Raw genomic sequence first — 14,980 nt, forward strand, 5'->3', positions numbered from 1 at the left:
GGCTTCAACGCCAAATAAGTTTTAGAATCCATCAATGATTCAGCCTGGAAAGAACAAAAAAACCATCCAATTATAACATTTCTAATTCACAGCTGCTTTCTCTCTCTGCTCCCTCTTGCACCAGGTGCCAAATATCGCGCGAGCAAGCAGCTCTTAATGAAAATGTCCTGTCATGTCTGAATATGGCCGTAAGGAACATTAACGTAGAAGACACTGATGCCTGAACGACAAAAAGACTTTAAGAGACAGATGAAGCCAACAGTGTTATATATTCCATGTCTGAAAAGGGCTTTAGTTGCCAGTTTACTGTAAAATGAGACCTCCCTAGGGCTATAGAAGGAATGATTAAATTAATGTAGAGATATGCTGATTTTGGTCTGTTATTGACCTCTGCTTCTAGTGTCTTGTCTCTAGCCAACATCAAAGCACCTCCACTCCCTCTCCCCATTCTCAATTTCCTTCCTTTTTAATGAAACCTATTCTTAAATTACAGCCACCATCTTTTTGTGCTCTACTTATTATAATATATTTGCCTTTTAAGTAGGTACTCTTAACTGCACTTTTTAACATTTCCCCCTGAGCAGTATGCACAGAATAGACTGATTTCATTTAGGTCTCAACAGCCCCCTCTTGCCCCTTACCACTTAGCACTCCCACCTCCATCCTCTCACCCGCTATTTTCCTTTCTAATTTGCTGTTTGCTTTCCTTTCTGCTCTTCCCCATCAAATTGGGCCCTGTAGCTTTCTGTCCCTGAAATGACTGTGAGCTCTCCCCGTTTTCACTTGTCTACAATTTGCATGGCAGAGCGCTATGACTGCCTCCATATTCACCATATTTTCTCCCCTTTTGTGAGAACTGTTCCCAGTCCAAAAAGGTTATGTATCTTCAAGCACTAAAATGCAGGAAGCAACCTCAATTGGTTGGTAACTACCTGCTACAACAGCAACATCTCAGTGCAGATTAGACCTGATTGGGACTGGAGGGCATGTGGAAGCGTAGTTGACAGGATTAAGTAGCTATTGAAGTGACTTTAGCTCCCTTAGAGAGCAAAAGACAAGAAAAGCAAATAATTCAACCTTCTTTTTTTTTTTTTACCAGAAGGTATACCCCCCCCACCCCCTTCCTTTCTTTGTCTTAGTGTCCTTTGTCTAAGGACACTATCTACCAATAAGATCCCTTGGAGGGCTTGTGATACCCAGCAAGAGGTAGTGGTTTGAGAAGCTGTAATTAGATATATATCTGATCCTAAACATTTAGCTATTCATTAGGGCCAATCGTTTCAGAGGCCAGATTGACATAACAAGTCATTAAGACGTGTGTGATTATCAGTGTGCACAGTTTCCGTGTGCGTGTGTGTGTGTGGATGGGAGGGGGAACACAAGCCAGTATCACTGTATGTGTTTGTGACTTTGTCTGTTAACCCTTGACACATTTGAGTGTGCATCATATAGAGCAGGGAGATGTGATGATGAGCATGTCAACAATTTGTAAACGTGGCATTTCACCGTGTGGCATCTTGTATAAATCATTTATATTTCTATGTTGTTAAGCTGTAAAACATGAACAACATGATGTGTGTTTTCACCTTCATTTTGCTGCGGCACACAGTCGCTCAGTGAGTGCTGCATGAAAAATTAAAAAGCTTCTAAAAATAAAATAGCTACCAAAAAAAATTGTTTGTTACATGTTTTTGCCAAACTTGTAAGACGCGTCCTCTGAAGAGCTAAGACGCTGTAGAGCATTTGAGAGGAGCACTCAAAATGTACACTGATGTATTTCACCTCTTTACTTCAGACACTTTCACTGCATGTATAAGCATTACAACTAATGTAAGAAAAGCGTGCAGAGTTATTAATCAAAAGAAGGTATTTTTGGACAAAGAAGTGATTTTTTAGAATTACATCCTGGCATGAAATATTTGGGTCAGCACCTTGTGATACATGTTTCGACCTGATGGAGTCCAGACACTTTTGGTGCTGAATCTCCGAACAACATTGAGTTTTGTAGAGGTGTTGCTCAGGAGGTAGAGCGGGTCATCCACTAATCACGGGGTCAGCTGTTGTGTGACTCCTTCTGTCCACATGTGGAAGTGTCCTTGGGCAACACACTGAACACTGAATTGCTCCTGATGGTCAGACCAGCACCTTGCATGATAGCTTGCTGCCATTGGTGTGTGTGTGTGTGTATGTGTGAACGGGTGAATGAGCGACAAAATTGTAAAGTGCTTTGGGAGAAAGCACTATATAAATGCTGCCATTTATCTATGTGAACTGCAGCAGGATTCCTGAAAAGCTCCTTCACGCTGGAGGTGGAAGGATATTACATTTGTTGACAGTCATTTCGTTCACATTGCAGTCACATGACAATTATAACAATCATACCTCAGCTTGTAGGTAAGCACGATGATCAGTATAGCAACGTGTCCGGTGGTTATGCATTGTATTTTGAGTTCTATGTAAATTGGCACAACCTTGTATTAGATCTTCATAGGCTCCAGATGTATAGTAGTGGCTTCAGTGGGACACGTGACAGACGTTTATGGTCGCTAAGGTCAAATGGCAATCTTGTGACAGTCATGTAACAATTATGAGTCAACATGTGAAATTGTGAATATCTATTAAGCCAAGAGATGAGAGTGGGAGATGGATGACAGAATGGCATTGTTAGCAGCTTGTAGGTGACCACTGAACACCACAGAAACAACCTGGTAGTCACCAAGCACAACCACTAATAACTGCTAAATAATAAAGAAACATCCAAAATACAAAACATCAGAACTCACTGTCTCGGGACAATGTATGCTCAAAAACTTGTTTCTTGCTTTTAAGTGGTGCAACAGAGAGTAATACATATTTCCAATTTCTGACATTTTATCAGAATGACCTTTTTTGTCTGACCATGTTCATGGTTCTGTGATTTAAGGATAACAATATTATCTCTTAATTAAGATGTAATTTGTTGATTTTGTAGATGCTTTGTTAATTACATTAGAATACATGACACCAATAATTAGTCTTTTACACTGTATGTTATACACCACAATCCAGTGGTGAAAATGCTCTGTAATTTGTATAATTTGATAATGAAATGGTATACGTTGTGTCCACTGTGTACGTTTTCAATACACAGTCACAATATTTTTTCATTTACCATGCAAACATTTACCTTTCTGGCAACAGTCCTTGCAGCTGCTGCAGCTGCCAGCATTCACACCACATTCCTTCTGCAATTTATTTGAGTCTTTATTTTCTACTTATTTTCAATAAATGTTACCAATACAGAAAATTACAATAACATCTTAAAATATTGCAATATGTTGTTCTCATCATTTACCCCTGTATGTATCCACTTGTCATTATGTACTGTAACTGAAAGAGTAGGGTTGCCAATAATGAAAGTTTTGCACCTTCTTAGCAGTTATACAAAAACCGAGTTTGGTTTTTAACAAAACATTAACACATCTCAAGCTTCCATTTTTCTATGACTCAGCTCCAACTGACACCCCTACTCATTCATTTTCTGCCCTGCCCAGATATTCAGCAGTGTGGCTACATTAGCATATGAGTGGCTCAGTGTTTGGGTGAGTTTGTTCTCAACAAAGAAAGCTAAAGCACAGGTCATCGTCTCTCATCCCTTTCAATGAACAGCTGAAGGGCAAACAGAACTCCCAAATGAAACATTTCCAGACTTTCACTGTAGTCTGTATTGAGTGGCCTCCTCCTGGATCTTCATGTATGATATAAACACTGTAGATATTATGAAGATGAATTCAGCAACAACCTTAAATTATTCATTGCCCTTAGCCCTGTATTGATACTGTGTGAGCTCATAAGTAATATATGCAACAAAGACATGTATTTGTGCATACATAGTGCTCCTGCCTGAGTGTTTTGTGTATTTGTGTAGCATACACAAACACCGTATATGTGTCTGTGCTTATGTTTGTATATGTTTCTGCTGACAGTGAGAGCGGTTGGCTCCTGCCTGCAGCCTGGCAGTTGTATACCAAGGGATGGCGTCATCACCATCACTCTGCAGGCCCCTCGCTGCGCTACATACCCCGCAGGGCAGTTCTCTACTGCCCTGGCAATGATGAGCGAAAATTGAGGAAACTAGCTTCACTGGATGTCGACTGTGCTGTCTTGGACTGTGAGGATGGTGTAGCCCTCAGCAAAAAGGTATGTAGGTATATAGTGTTTGTGTATGTGTATATGTGTATATGTATAACTGTATGTATGTGTGTGTGTGTAAATATATATATATATATATATATACAAAATAAAATACAGAGATGCACATGTATGAATGAAATGCAGCTTCGTATGGTAGGAGCACACAAACACGCATGCACTGCAGTGTGATCCTGAATGATATTCATTCTGTCTCCCTCCTTCAGACAGGTGCTCGGTCTTAATCACTGAAAGGAAAACTACCTAAGTGAGATGTTTAAAACAAGCACATTTCACCCTATTATGATGGTATAAAGGCAGTGGTGCCCCCCTATCAGAGTCCTTTAAAACAAGGTGACCATGTCCCACTGGGCGAACAGCGGGAAAGCACCAGATGCAGCAGGTTAAAAGCATTCTCCTCCCGCCCACACGACCTCCCCATTGGCCCTGCTGAACTGCCCATGAAATTGTGATTGGAGAGTGGGATAAAGAGGGGCCCGGGTAAAAAAGTTAACTAACAAAGGTTTTTAAGTCATGATAATAAAGATGATTGATATGGCTGGAGGCTGTTCCTGTAGTAGACAAAGACAATACGATGATGGCCTGTGTGACTGACAGGTTAAAAATGTGACCCTGCGATGGAGTTGGTGGATGTCAGAGCTTCTGTCTTTATTATGTTTTAGAGGGGAAATGTGGAGAGGAATGCGGCCATTCAGGCTTGAGAAGAATTCAGACTCTTGACTCTTGAGCTGTCAGCATGTGACAGGTCCATGTCTCTATCTGATTTCAACAAAAGTATCCTGCCTCAACCCACCTATTTCCTTACACCAACCCACTCATTTCACATAAAACAGAAGACATTATTCCTGACTTTGTCTGAATTTGCAGGAAACGACTGTAAATTTTGAATGTGATTTTTTTTTTTTTTTTTTCTGTCTCTTTACTCTCAAAGGTCTTTTCTCTGTTAGCAATTAGCTGACGGATTATACCTGTAAAAAGAAAGCATTAGGCCCTGGTATGTACTGGCAAAAATAAAGGGGAAAATGACATTAGCTACAGGGCAGTTCTTTTCCCCTAACATGCAGAGTAATGTCTCTCAGCAGGCTTAGCACTACTTCTTCCGCTACCGCTAGCACTATTGTACTTCAATAGTTCCCTGCCTAATAAGCCAATTACTTTTCCCTTCTCTGATCAGCACTACACAGTACAAATCATGGCATCAGTACAGATTATAGTAATTTTTCTACACTGTAGGTCCATGTTAGCCTTAGAAGAGTCTAACACAATGTGCAGAAATCCTGTAACCTATTATGTGTTCGCTAGGTCATACTGTGTAATATAAAAATTTGTTATTTACTCAATAACAAAATGCTCCTGTCCTACTGGCACACTTTCTTCATTTCCCACACTCTCAGCTTCTTTTTCCACTGTGGCAATTGGAAATCCATGGGGGTTGTTGTGTACTTAAACCTTCCCTTAAGATATTTTTTCCTGTTGGATAAACAGTGCTTCTGGTTTGTGTGTGTGTGTTTGACTTGTATGTCTATCTTTGTGAGGTCCATGTTGAGTATTAGGAAAGTGAGAACATTTTGGCTGGTCCTCACTTATGGAGAGACCTTCACAGGACTGTTTTAGGGTTCAGATTTTGTTTTAAGAGAAAGGTAAGAATTGGGTTTAGGTTCAGTTTAGGGTATGAGTTGTGGTTAGGCATTTGGCTGTGATGATTAAGATAAGGGTTAAGGGCTAGGGAATGCAGTACGTCAAAAGGGTCCTCACAAAGATAGAAGTAAATGTAAGTGTGTGTGTATGTGTTTGTGTGTGCTGCCAGGAGTACCGCTAAGATGTTTGTTTTGGATAATAATTTCCATGTTTTGAAATCAATTTGCCATAATGATTTTTTCACTTTGTCAGTATTCTTACTTTTGATATATCTGAACACTCAAATTACATTTGTCCATATTTACTAAAGAGCCACACCAAGGTTTTGTACGAGTAAAATGGAAAAAAATGCTATTGCTAAAAATTGTTTTGTTTGGAGTCACGCAATATGTGTTTTAAACCGTTACAATTTAGAGACGCAAAATGTGGGAATTAAATTTCTAAGAAGGTGTAAAATCTGCAGCTTTGTTTTATCACACACACAGAGAGAGAGAGTGAGTGTCACAACGACTTAGTTCCGTCTTCAGTAACATTTCAGATGATAACACTTTAATGAAAGCAGAAAAGAATTAAGAGATGCATATAAGTTGCCTTTAGAGGAGCTTTCTGTTCAGCATCACAACAAGACAAAAGCACAGAAATGCAACAGTCTCTTATTTGTCATGTTTTTATACTTCTGTTTCCCTTGCCTCCTGTTTTTATTTGAACTTTTAATCACTCACAGCAGGTCCCGTCAAGTGCAAAACTGCATGATGGAAACAGCTACTTATTGCTCTTTAATAATATACTTTTTAAAGAGCAACTTAAAAACCCTAAAAAATCTTTTGCTGACCACCAGTGGTTTAACTTCTCATCTTGCTTGAGTGAGTAAAAGTGTACTCCAGAGTGTGTCAGTACACTGTGATGTGACTGTTGGGTATGTTTTCCACTCCATTTGAATGCGGCACACAAAACGGCATGCCTCTTATGCTGACCTGAATTGATGGCTCTGTGGGGCACATACAGAATTATAAATAATGCAGACTAATGAAAAAGAGTCCAAATAAAAAAGTACTGTAGTGTCTTTCCTGACACTAACAAGCTGTTAAAAGATGAAATTAAAGTTTATCACAGCATACCACCTGCCTCTGTTTGATTATCAGCTGATAGAAATTCGACATCAGACCCGCCGCCTCAAACGTCGCCTGCACGCTATTTAAGTGGGTTTCTCCGCCCTTGCTGCTGTGTAACAAGCGGCATGCCTGCATGGCCAAATGGAGCGCAGCCACAGAGAACAATTCTGACTGCTGTCAACCACACCACCAGACAGGGCAGTGAAACATTGTTTGTCAGCCTGGTATTATTTTACTCTTCAAACAGGCCTTTTAGGTGTTTTTTTTAGAATCGGTTTACAGCAATAATCTAGCCAAAGGAGTTTTAAGTTTTAAGTTTTCTTCTCCCACAGTGTATTTTTCATAACTCCAGGACGTTGATCTTTTGTTGAGCTGACAGCATTAGGTTATTCAACCAATAGTCACTTACTGTTGTGGGGAAGAATGCACAATTGCAGTCCCAAAAGTGGTTTCCTGTCAACCAGTATTTCAAATTCAGCAGCAGAGGACACTTTAGTTGGCATTCTATTACATTCTAGACATGTGCAAAACATGTCTTAAACATCCAATCTTAAATATTGGCATTTTATGCAGGTCAGATGGACTGCGGCTAGACACATTTACATCTGTACTTTTTAGTAAATACCATCCTAATTTAAAACTTGTGATGGCACAGCATATGCAGTAGGCTTTGTAAACATCCCCCATAATATTTGTCAAACATATAACTCCCAGCCTTTCTTTTAATATGCCAGATTAAGATCTTTTGGAACAAACTGAATTGTAAATAGATGGATACATTGTGAGTATGTTTGCTCTGACAATTTCTACAGTGTATACTGTAGCTGCGTTTATATTCACCATGACAACCGCACAGTTGACACTGCGTGCTTGCCAAGAAATGCCAGGCCTCAACAGTGGTCTTGTAATGTATGTCTGGTGCTTTCTAGAGAGAGAATGGGAGCAAAGCAGGGACTGAGCTCACTAAATGCCATCCTCAACCACTGTTTTGATGAAGGCAACAATGGGTTAGGTGAAATGCAAGGTTAGTTACCGGGTATGCATGAGTAGGCCTTAAATGGGGCTACTGGCCAAATATCCTCCTATTATGTGTTCATTAATGTATTCTTTTCATAATCTGTCACCTTCACCTTAAAACAGGGAAGGATATTCATGACAAAAAGGTACACTAAGAAGGTCAGTGTGCCCCCTCCCCTTGAAAATTGAAATCCGGGAGTGCCTGCTTTAATTGCCTGCCACTTTGACTCCAAAAAATGTCTGCCCTGCATCTTGGCAGTAATGCTGGCTGCTTAAAAAGCAAGGAGATGAGAGAGGGAGTAAAGGGTAGAAGCCACCCAGAGCTTGCTAACTGTCACCATGGACCCATAGGGGAGAGAAGGAGGAGGAGAGAGGGGAGGGAAGACAAGGCTGACTGCTCTAACACTCTTACACATATCATCATATCTGTATGATCAGTGGGGTGGAGGAAGAGGGAGGGCAGGTTGAAACCCCGGAGCGGAACTGACGGCTACACCTGTCCTCTCTCCTCATCTCTCCCTCGCCGTCTTGTTCTTTCATTGTCTCTCTCTCTCGCTCCTCTCCCCTCTCCAGGGTCCTCAGGGTTAAGATTGTTTATCTCTCTCTCACATGTTCTTTCCCTGTATCTTAGTGCCCTATCGTCCAGTATTACTGGTGCTTCTCTCTCTCTTTTCTCTCTCTTTTCCCCACATGGGTCCCTCCATCCTCCCTGACTCCCCCCTGCCTCCCTGCCGTAGAGATTCTCTCCTAATCCCTGGAAGTTTGGAACTAATGAACTAACTGCTGAGCCGCTGCCACGGAGCTTGGTCCCAAACTATACTGTACTTCACACTCGATTTCCTCTCCAGATGGCATGGTGGCGCGGCCGACACGGCGGGGAGCACCTCTCACACACTAGCACGCGCTTGCAAATGCACACAAGCCCACAAGACATGCAGAACACAAATATGCACACACACACGCAAGTGTGCACATGTAGACACATGTACACACAGATAGACACAAATACACAAACACGCAAGTGCATACACAACTCGTTACAGCCGGCAGAAAGTGCCCACTGTACATCACTCAAGTATGACAGAGGACCTGTGGTGTTTCTTTTTTTCTCCTGAATTTTGAAATATTCTGTTTACTATCATTATATTATTGAACCAAGACAACTTGATATACTTAAATGAGTTAATTCACTATTTTTTCATCTTAACTTCTCTTGATAGTGATCAACCCCTAAGTAGCTTTTATGGAACCCATGTGCAAGCCAGAAACCAGTTGTTCCTGGATTTTACAGTTTTATGAGTACATGGGTGTAATTACAACCACCAAACATGCTTGATTTTGCCATGTTTAATTGATGCAGCTTGTGAAAACTTGGTTTTGGCCTGGATGGTTTTTGTTAGCAGAATTACAGGAATTATATCTTAGAGTAATGATTAGACAGTTAGTGAGCGATTACACATGCTATACCATAAAATTAAATTTTTAAGGTACTTTTTCAGATACTTTTCCATTAAAAGTTTTATAACTGGTGCCTGTAACAATATGTATACTGAAAATTACAGAACATACTGAACATAAACCTAATTACTACACTACCAATGCTCTTTCTCATTGCACATAAAGCGGTAGTATTAGACCACAGAACACCAAAGAATATAATGCAATGCAATATGGCAAGACAAACTACAGCCTGAGGAATTAGCAGAGAACTGAATCAACACCTACCTGTCACAATCTTGACAAAAATTAAATGTAAATTTCGTAAAGGTATTGTCGAGCTGTAGTTCTGAAGTTCATAATAAGGTACAGGTGTCATGTACCAAATTTTTCTCCTTTTCCTTTTTTTTCATCCTCCTTCCCCTGCTAACACTATTAAAACCACTGGTCCAGAGATAGACCTTTTCTGGTTGCAGTGAGAGCAGCTGAGAGCAGATTAGATGGCACATTGTTGAGTGGGTGACATTATTACGGTCTATTACCTTTTCCTGGTTGTAATGCAGTCAATATATGAGCTATGGTCTATGCATGAACTGTGTCTGACACCAGAGATTTTCAACTTTACATAAATTATGCAGCCAACTGTTAACTGATACATGACCTCAGTTCAATGCTCATTGTGTTATTCCAGAGGACACTGAAAGATCTGCTCTCCATTTAAGTGGATTCAAATGACTAAACTCTTGACAGAAAGAGCTCCTGGGAAATAATGTTAGCCAGTTGAATTATGAATACTGAGCATTCGTATTTAGTGTGTGTGTAAGTATGTGCGTGTATTTACATCCATGGGTATACATGTGCTTGTGTGTGTGTGTGTGTGTATACTTGTGTGCTCAACACCTCAAAGCACCCAGGAGACATGAGAGAAACTCCCAGTCAGGCTGCCAAGACTCACCAACGAGATGTGAGCTGCTCAGCCAGTAAATAGACCCTGTCCCAACTAGATCAGAAACACCCTCCATTCCAAACCTTACTGTCTGTCACAGCGTCTGTGTATGTGTGTGTTAAGTGTCATGTGTCAGGTATCGATTGGAGTCCTCTGGGAGGGCATGATAGGCGAACGAGAGGTCAGGGTGCATAGGAGAGTGATGACAGTGCGGTGATTAGCATTCGTTGCTTAGGTATGGAGAGGGCGTGACATAGAGAGGGAGAGTGAAGGTTTTTAAACATTTTTTTCATATGTATCTTTTTAGATATAGAAGGTAATCAGTGATTTCATTTGAACTTTCTCTGGTCTTTTAATTTTCTTTTTGAAATGCTCACTTGTGCAGCGTCTCCAGATACCGTGGGTTAAGGGCGAGGCGAGGATTGAGGCCGGGCGAGGGACTGGAAAATGCTGAGACATAGAGAACACAGAGGTCCTCTCTCCCTCTCTCATTATCCTGTTACACTCTTGTGTTTTCACTGGCAGAGCCAGAGCCCGCACCGCTCTGTGCTACGTGGGCTGCGCAACGCACCCAACACTTGGAGAGTAACCCCAGTAGGAGGAGTGATGATGGAGAAGGGAACGAGAAGAGGAAAAAATGAAAGGCGGAGGAGAGGAATGGAGCAGATGTGGGAGCATGAGGGGGAAAAATAAGTAATGCTTTATCTCTATCATTTCGTAAAAATGTTAAATCTGTCTAAATGGCAGGGCAAGTTAAGTAAATCTGTCCCTCTGGTAGCCATTTGAAACCATTTTCAAATTGTCTATTTCTGCTACTGACACAAGTAATACTGTAAAAAAACAAATAAATGAAGATGGAGAAGAATGAAAGTTAATAAATTTGTTGATATAAATCTCATCAAATCAGTTAGTTATACAAATGATAAAAAAATAAGATACACCCCAGTTTAATACATAACACCAAGTAAGAAATATAAAAATAAAAGGTGTAAAAAGGACTATAACATAACTTCAGTAAATCTACTTAATAAAAACGTGTTTTCACAAGAAAATTTAAAAAAAACTGAATGAGCTATTAGTTTGACTACATCTGATAGGTCAGTGGTTCCCAACCTTTTTTGCTGACCTCTTAAAATGAAGCTATGTCTACTTGCAGCCCTTACAGGTTACATATGCTACCTGGTAGTGTCCAGTTAAACCAAGTTTTCCTCTCAGATTGTTTCATTTTGGAACTTTTTAGGGGCCTGGAGATTTTATATCTATTTATCAATCTATCTATATCATAAACAAAAAGCAAACAAATATTTAAAAACAAAGTCAGAAAAAATAATATAAGCTGACTTTTGTAGCAGAATTATTATTATTATTATTATTATTATTATTATTATTATTATTATTATTATTACATTTGTTTCCCTACGTTTATTCTCATTTAATTTTATTCTCATTTCATGACCCCTCAAATTTATCTTGTGATCCCTCAGTGGAGTCCCGACCCCCAGTGTGGGAACCACTGTAATAGGTAATTGTCTTTCAGCTTTGTCATCCCTAATCCAGCAATATTTCACAAACAAAGCTGGTGTGTTCTCATAGTCCTTTTTTTATTTTTTTAACAAAAAGATGTGCCACATTGAGCTTTGATCACTGCAGTATGTGCAGAGCTGCAGTCAAAGCTTTGCACAGTCTGGGTCTCCACCACCCAGTGCGCTGTTCTTGGCTATCTGTTGTCTTCATGCAGTTGCTCGTCTTACATGTGACATATGTTTGTGGTTTACTTGTTTCTTTTTCACACCTTCTTCATCTCATTGTTGCCTTGGTTGTATAAATTGATTGAGACACCAAGTTGAGTCAGTTCCAGGCAACTGGGAAATAAATCTATCCTCAAAAGAATGGGCCAAGACTTTTTTTTTGATTCAATATGATTATGAATTGACTGCTTGTGGAATCATATTGTTACAATATGATCAAATTGTGTTATATTTTACTAAACAAAATCCTGATTAATGATTTCCAGCCAAATGCAAAAAGTCTAAAATCAGTTACTGAAGATTTTTTAAGGAATATGTAGAGTTTTCCTCATGTAATGTGTAACAGTGCCAAACTCTGTCTTACTCTACCTTACGGTAATAAGACGTATATTTTGGTGCCAGTTTAGATACAGTGGAAGCTTTATATAGATACTAAATTTAGCTGCAGATGATATGTGGTGTACCAATAATTATACAGCTTTCAGATAAATGGGGAGGGAAGATTGCCACATGCATTGACCTGATTTATTATGGCTGTGCTGACCCATAATAGCAGAAAGCACCTGGTCTGTAGCTATACTTAGCAGCCTAGGTGGGAGTTGTGCTTTAGGCAAGGTAAGGCAAGTTTATTTGTATAGCACATTTCAACAACAAGGCAATTCAAAATGCTTTACCTAAAACATAAAAGGCATCAAGACAGAATGTAAAAACAATACAAGGCAATATAAAAATATTTAAATACAATTAAATTAAAAACAGTTAAATTGGAAATAAAAATAAGCTAAAATAGAATAAGACAGATAAAACAGGAGATTGAAAGTTACAGTGCAGTGTAAGATATTAATCAAAAGCTTCAAATTTGATTTAATAAAAGGCGGCGGCAAACAGAAAAGACTTCAGCTTGATTTAAAAGAATTGAGAGTTGCAGCAGACCTGCAGTTTTCTGGGAGTTTGTTCCAGATATATGGAGCATAAAAACTGAACTCTGCTTCTCCATATTTAATTTGACTCTGGGAACAGAACGCAGACCTGTCCCAGACGATCAGAGAGGTCTGGATTGTTCATAACATAGCAGAAGATCAGAAATGTATTTTGGCCCTAAACCATTCAGTGCTTCATAAACCAACAGTAGTATTTTAAAATCAATTCTTTTACAGACAGGAAGCCAGTGGAAAGATCTTTAGCAAGGAAACCTGAAATTATCATGTTTAAGTCTGAATCAGGCTGAACCAGAACATTACTACTTTTTTGTTTTTAGTTTTATTCAACAGGCAGAACATCTGTAAAAAATACTAGCCCTTTCATACATGCACCCCTTTATGTTACTCTGATGGCAAATTAACATGTCTGTCTCATATCTAAATAAACATCTTACTAGGTAGGACGTAGTAACATTTCCATATCACTTTCAAAGCGGCACATGTCTAAAATGAAGGCTGTCAGATTAACATAAAAACTGCAGCAGTTCAAGGTAAAACGTGGAGAGAAATGTACATCTTGTCTCACTTTCTAACATCACTGTAATCAATATATTTTTCTCAGTCATCATCTCTTACTTACAAAATTGGTTTAATAAACTAAGAAACCAGTTAAGAACTTGATCTATTCATAGTCTATTTTTTTTCTTTCCCCTCGTGGTGCGATTTTAGTGGATTCACTGAGAGAAGCGAGGATGAGGATCCCTCGCACTTATAATGATCATTACTTAAGGCTTCAACTTCAAAATAAGTTTTAAAATCCATCAGTAATGCAGCCTGTGTCCTTCTTTTTTATCATAACAATTTAATTTCCTCTCACTTCCTCTTGATCACCTATCAGGTCCATACACCATACACAGGTCCACACACAAAAGCAACAAATGGTCCCCAAACATATCCTGTTTTTATGTAATTTTTTTTGAATGGATGACTTGATGACATCTGCCAGTGTTTTAATACTTGGCCTGCAAGTCTTTTTCCAAAACAGTGCATTCATTCTTTTGGTATGCAGAAAACAAAGATATATCATTATTTGTTCCACTAATGTAACAAACTTAGGATCCATTGGAATACTTTTAGAAATACCTCTTCCCAAGACTTTTACATTCCTGTATTCCCAAATACAGTGTAATAATGTCCCCTTTACCTCGGTACATTTAGTGCATAAATGTGGAATGTTATTATTATATTGGTTTAATTTTATGGGAGTAACACATGTTCACTTCAACCAGTCATGCTGTAATAATCAGTCTAGTACATACTGACTGAGTATGAGCTTCAGCACATGCTGATTTCCAGTCCTCTGCTGTTATATCAATTTCTAAATCTTCCATCCAAGTGTTTACATTATAGTCAGATGTCAGGAGAACTTGATAACAATGATAATATTTTTATTTTGCATTCTTGTTCATCAAATTTGGCAGAGAATCAGATTATAAATTCAAAGGCTGAGGTAACTTAAAGCAATCAGATTCAGTTTCTCTTATTTTACTTTGCTGTGCTGTGTAATGGAAAAACACTCAGCGTGCCAGCTTAACTCAAGTCATAGCTTGGCGTGACTATCACCAAAACAATGGAAAAAGACTATGACTATGACAATGTTAGCAGAGCAGATGACCATATAAAGATATCCGTCACAAGCCAACGTTGGCTTGGGCAGAAAATAGAAAAAGCGTTGGAAACCGAGCATTCAGAGCAATCTGAGGCCGGTACTTTTTATTAGCAGGGATTACTTCTACATACATTTACATGTTGGCCACATTTAACATGGACATACAATATTATAACATTATATATATGACTGAAAATAAGGAAAAGCATAATAAGTCCCCTTTAAGATATTTATTCTGACAACCAGAGATATGAGAAGAGGTATCCAACTATTAATTGATTCTGTGATTTTTTGTTTTTCCC

The 14,980-nt window shown here is 39.1% G+C and overlaps 1 protein-coding gene across 1 annotated transcript in view; it reads left to right on the top strand.

Annotated features, from left to right (window-relative positions):
* The window catches only part of clybl (citrate lyase beta like), a 69,645-nt gene that overhangs the window by 33,579 nt on the left and 21,086 nt on the right, over positions 1-14,980 (top strand). Inside the window, exon 2 of the mRNA XM_067604050.1 lies at positions 3,966-4,179. Within this exon, the coding sequence (XP_067460151.1) occupies positions 3,966-4,179 (214 nt within the window). The remainder of the gene's footprint in view (positions 1-3,965; positions 4,180-14,980) is intronic.

The sequence above is a fragment of the Thunnus thynnus genome, chromosome 11 (genome assembly GCF_963924715.1).
Source record: "Thunnus thynnus chromosome 11, fThuThy2.1, whole genome shotgun sequence".
In the NCBI taxonomy this organism is placed as follows: Eukaryota; Metazoa; Chordata; class Actinopteri; order Scombriformes; family Scombridae; genus Thunnus; species Thunnus thynnus.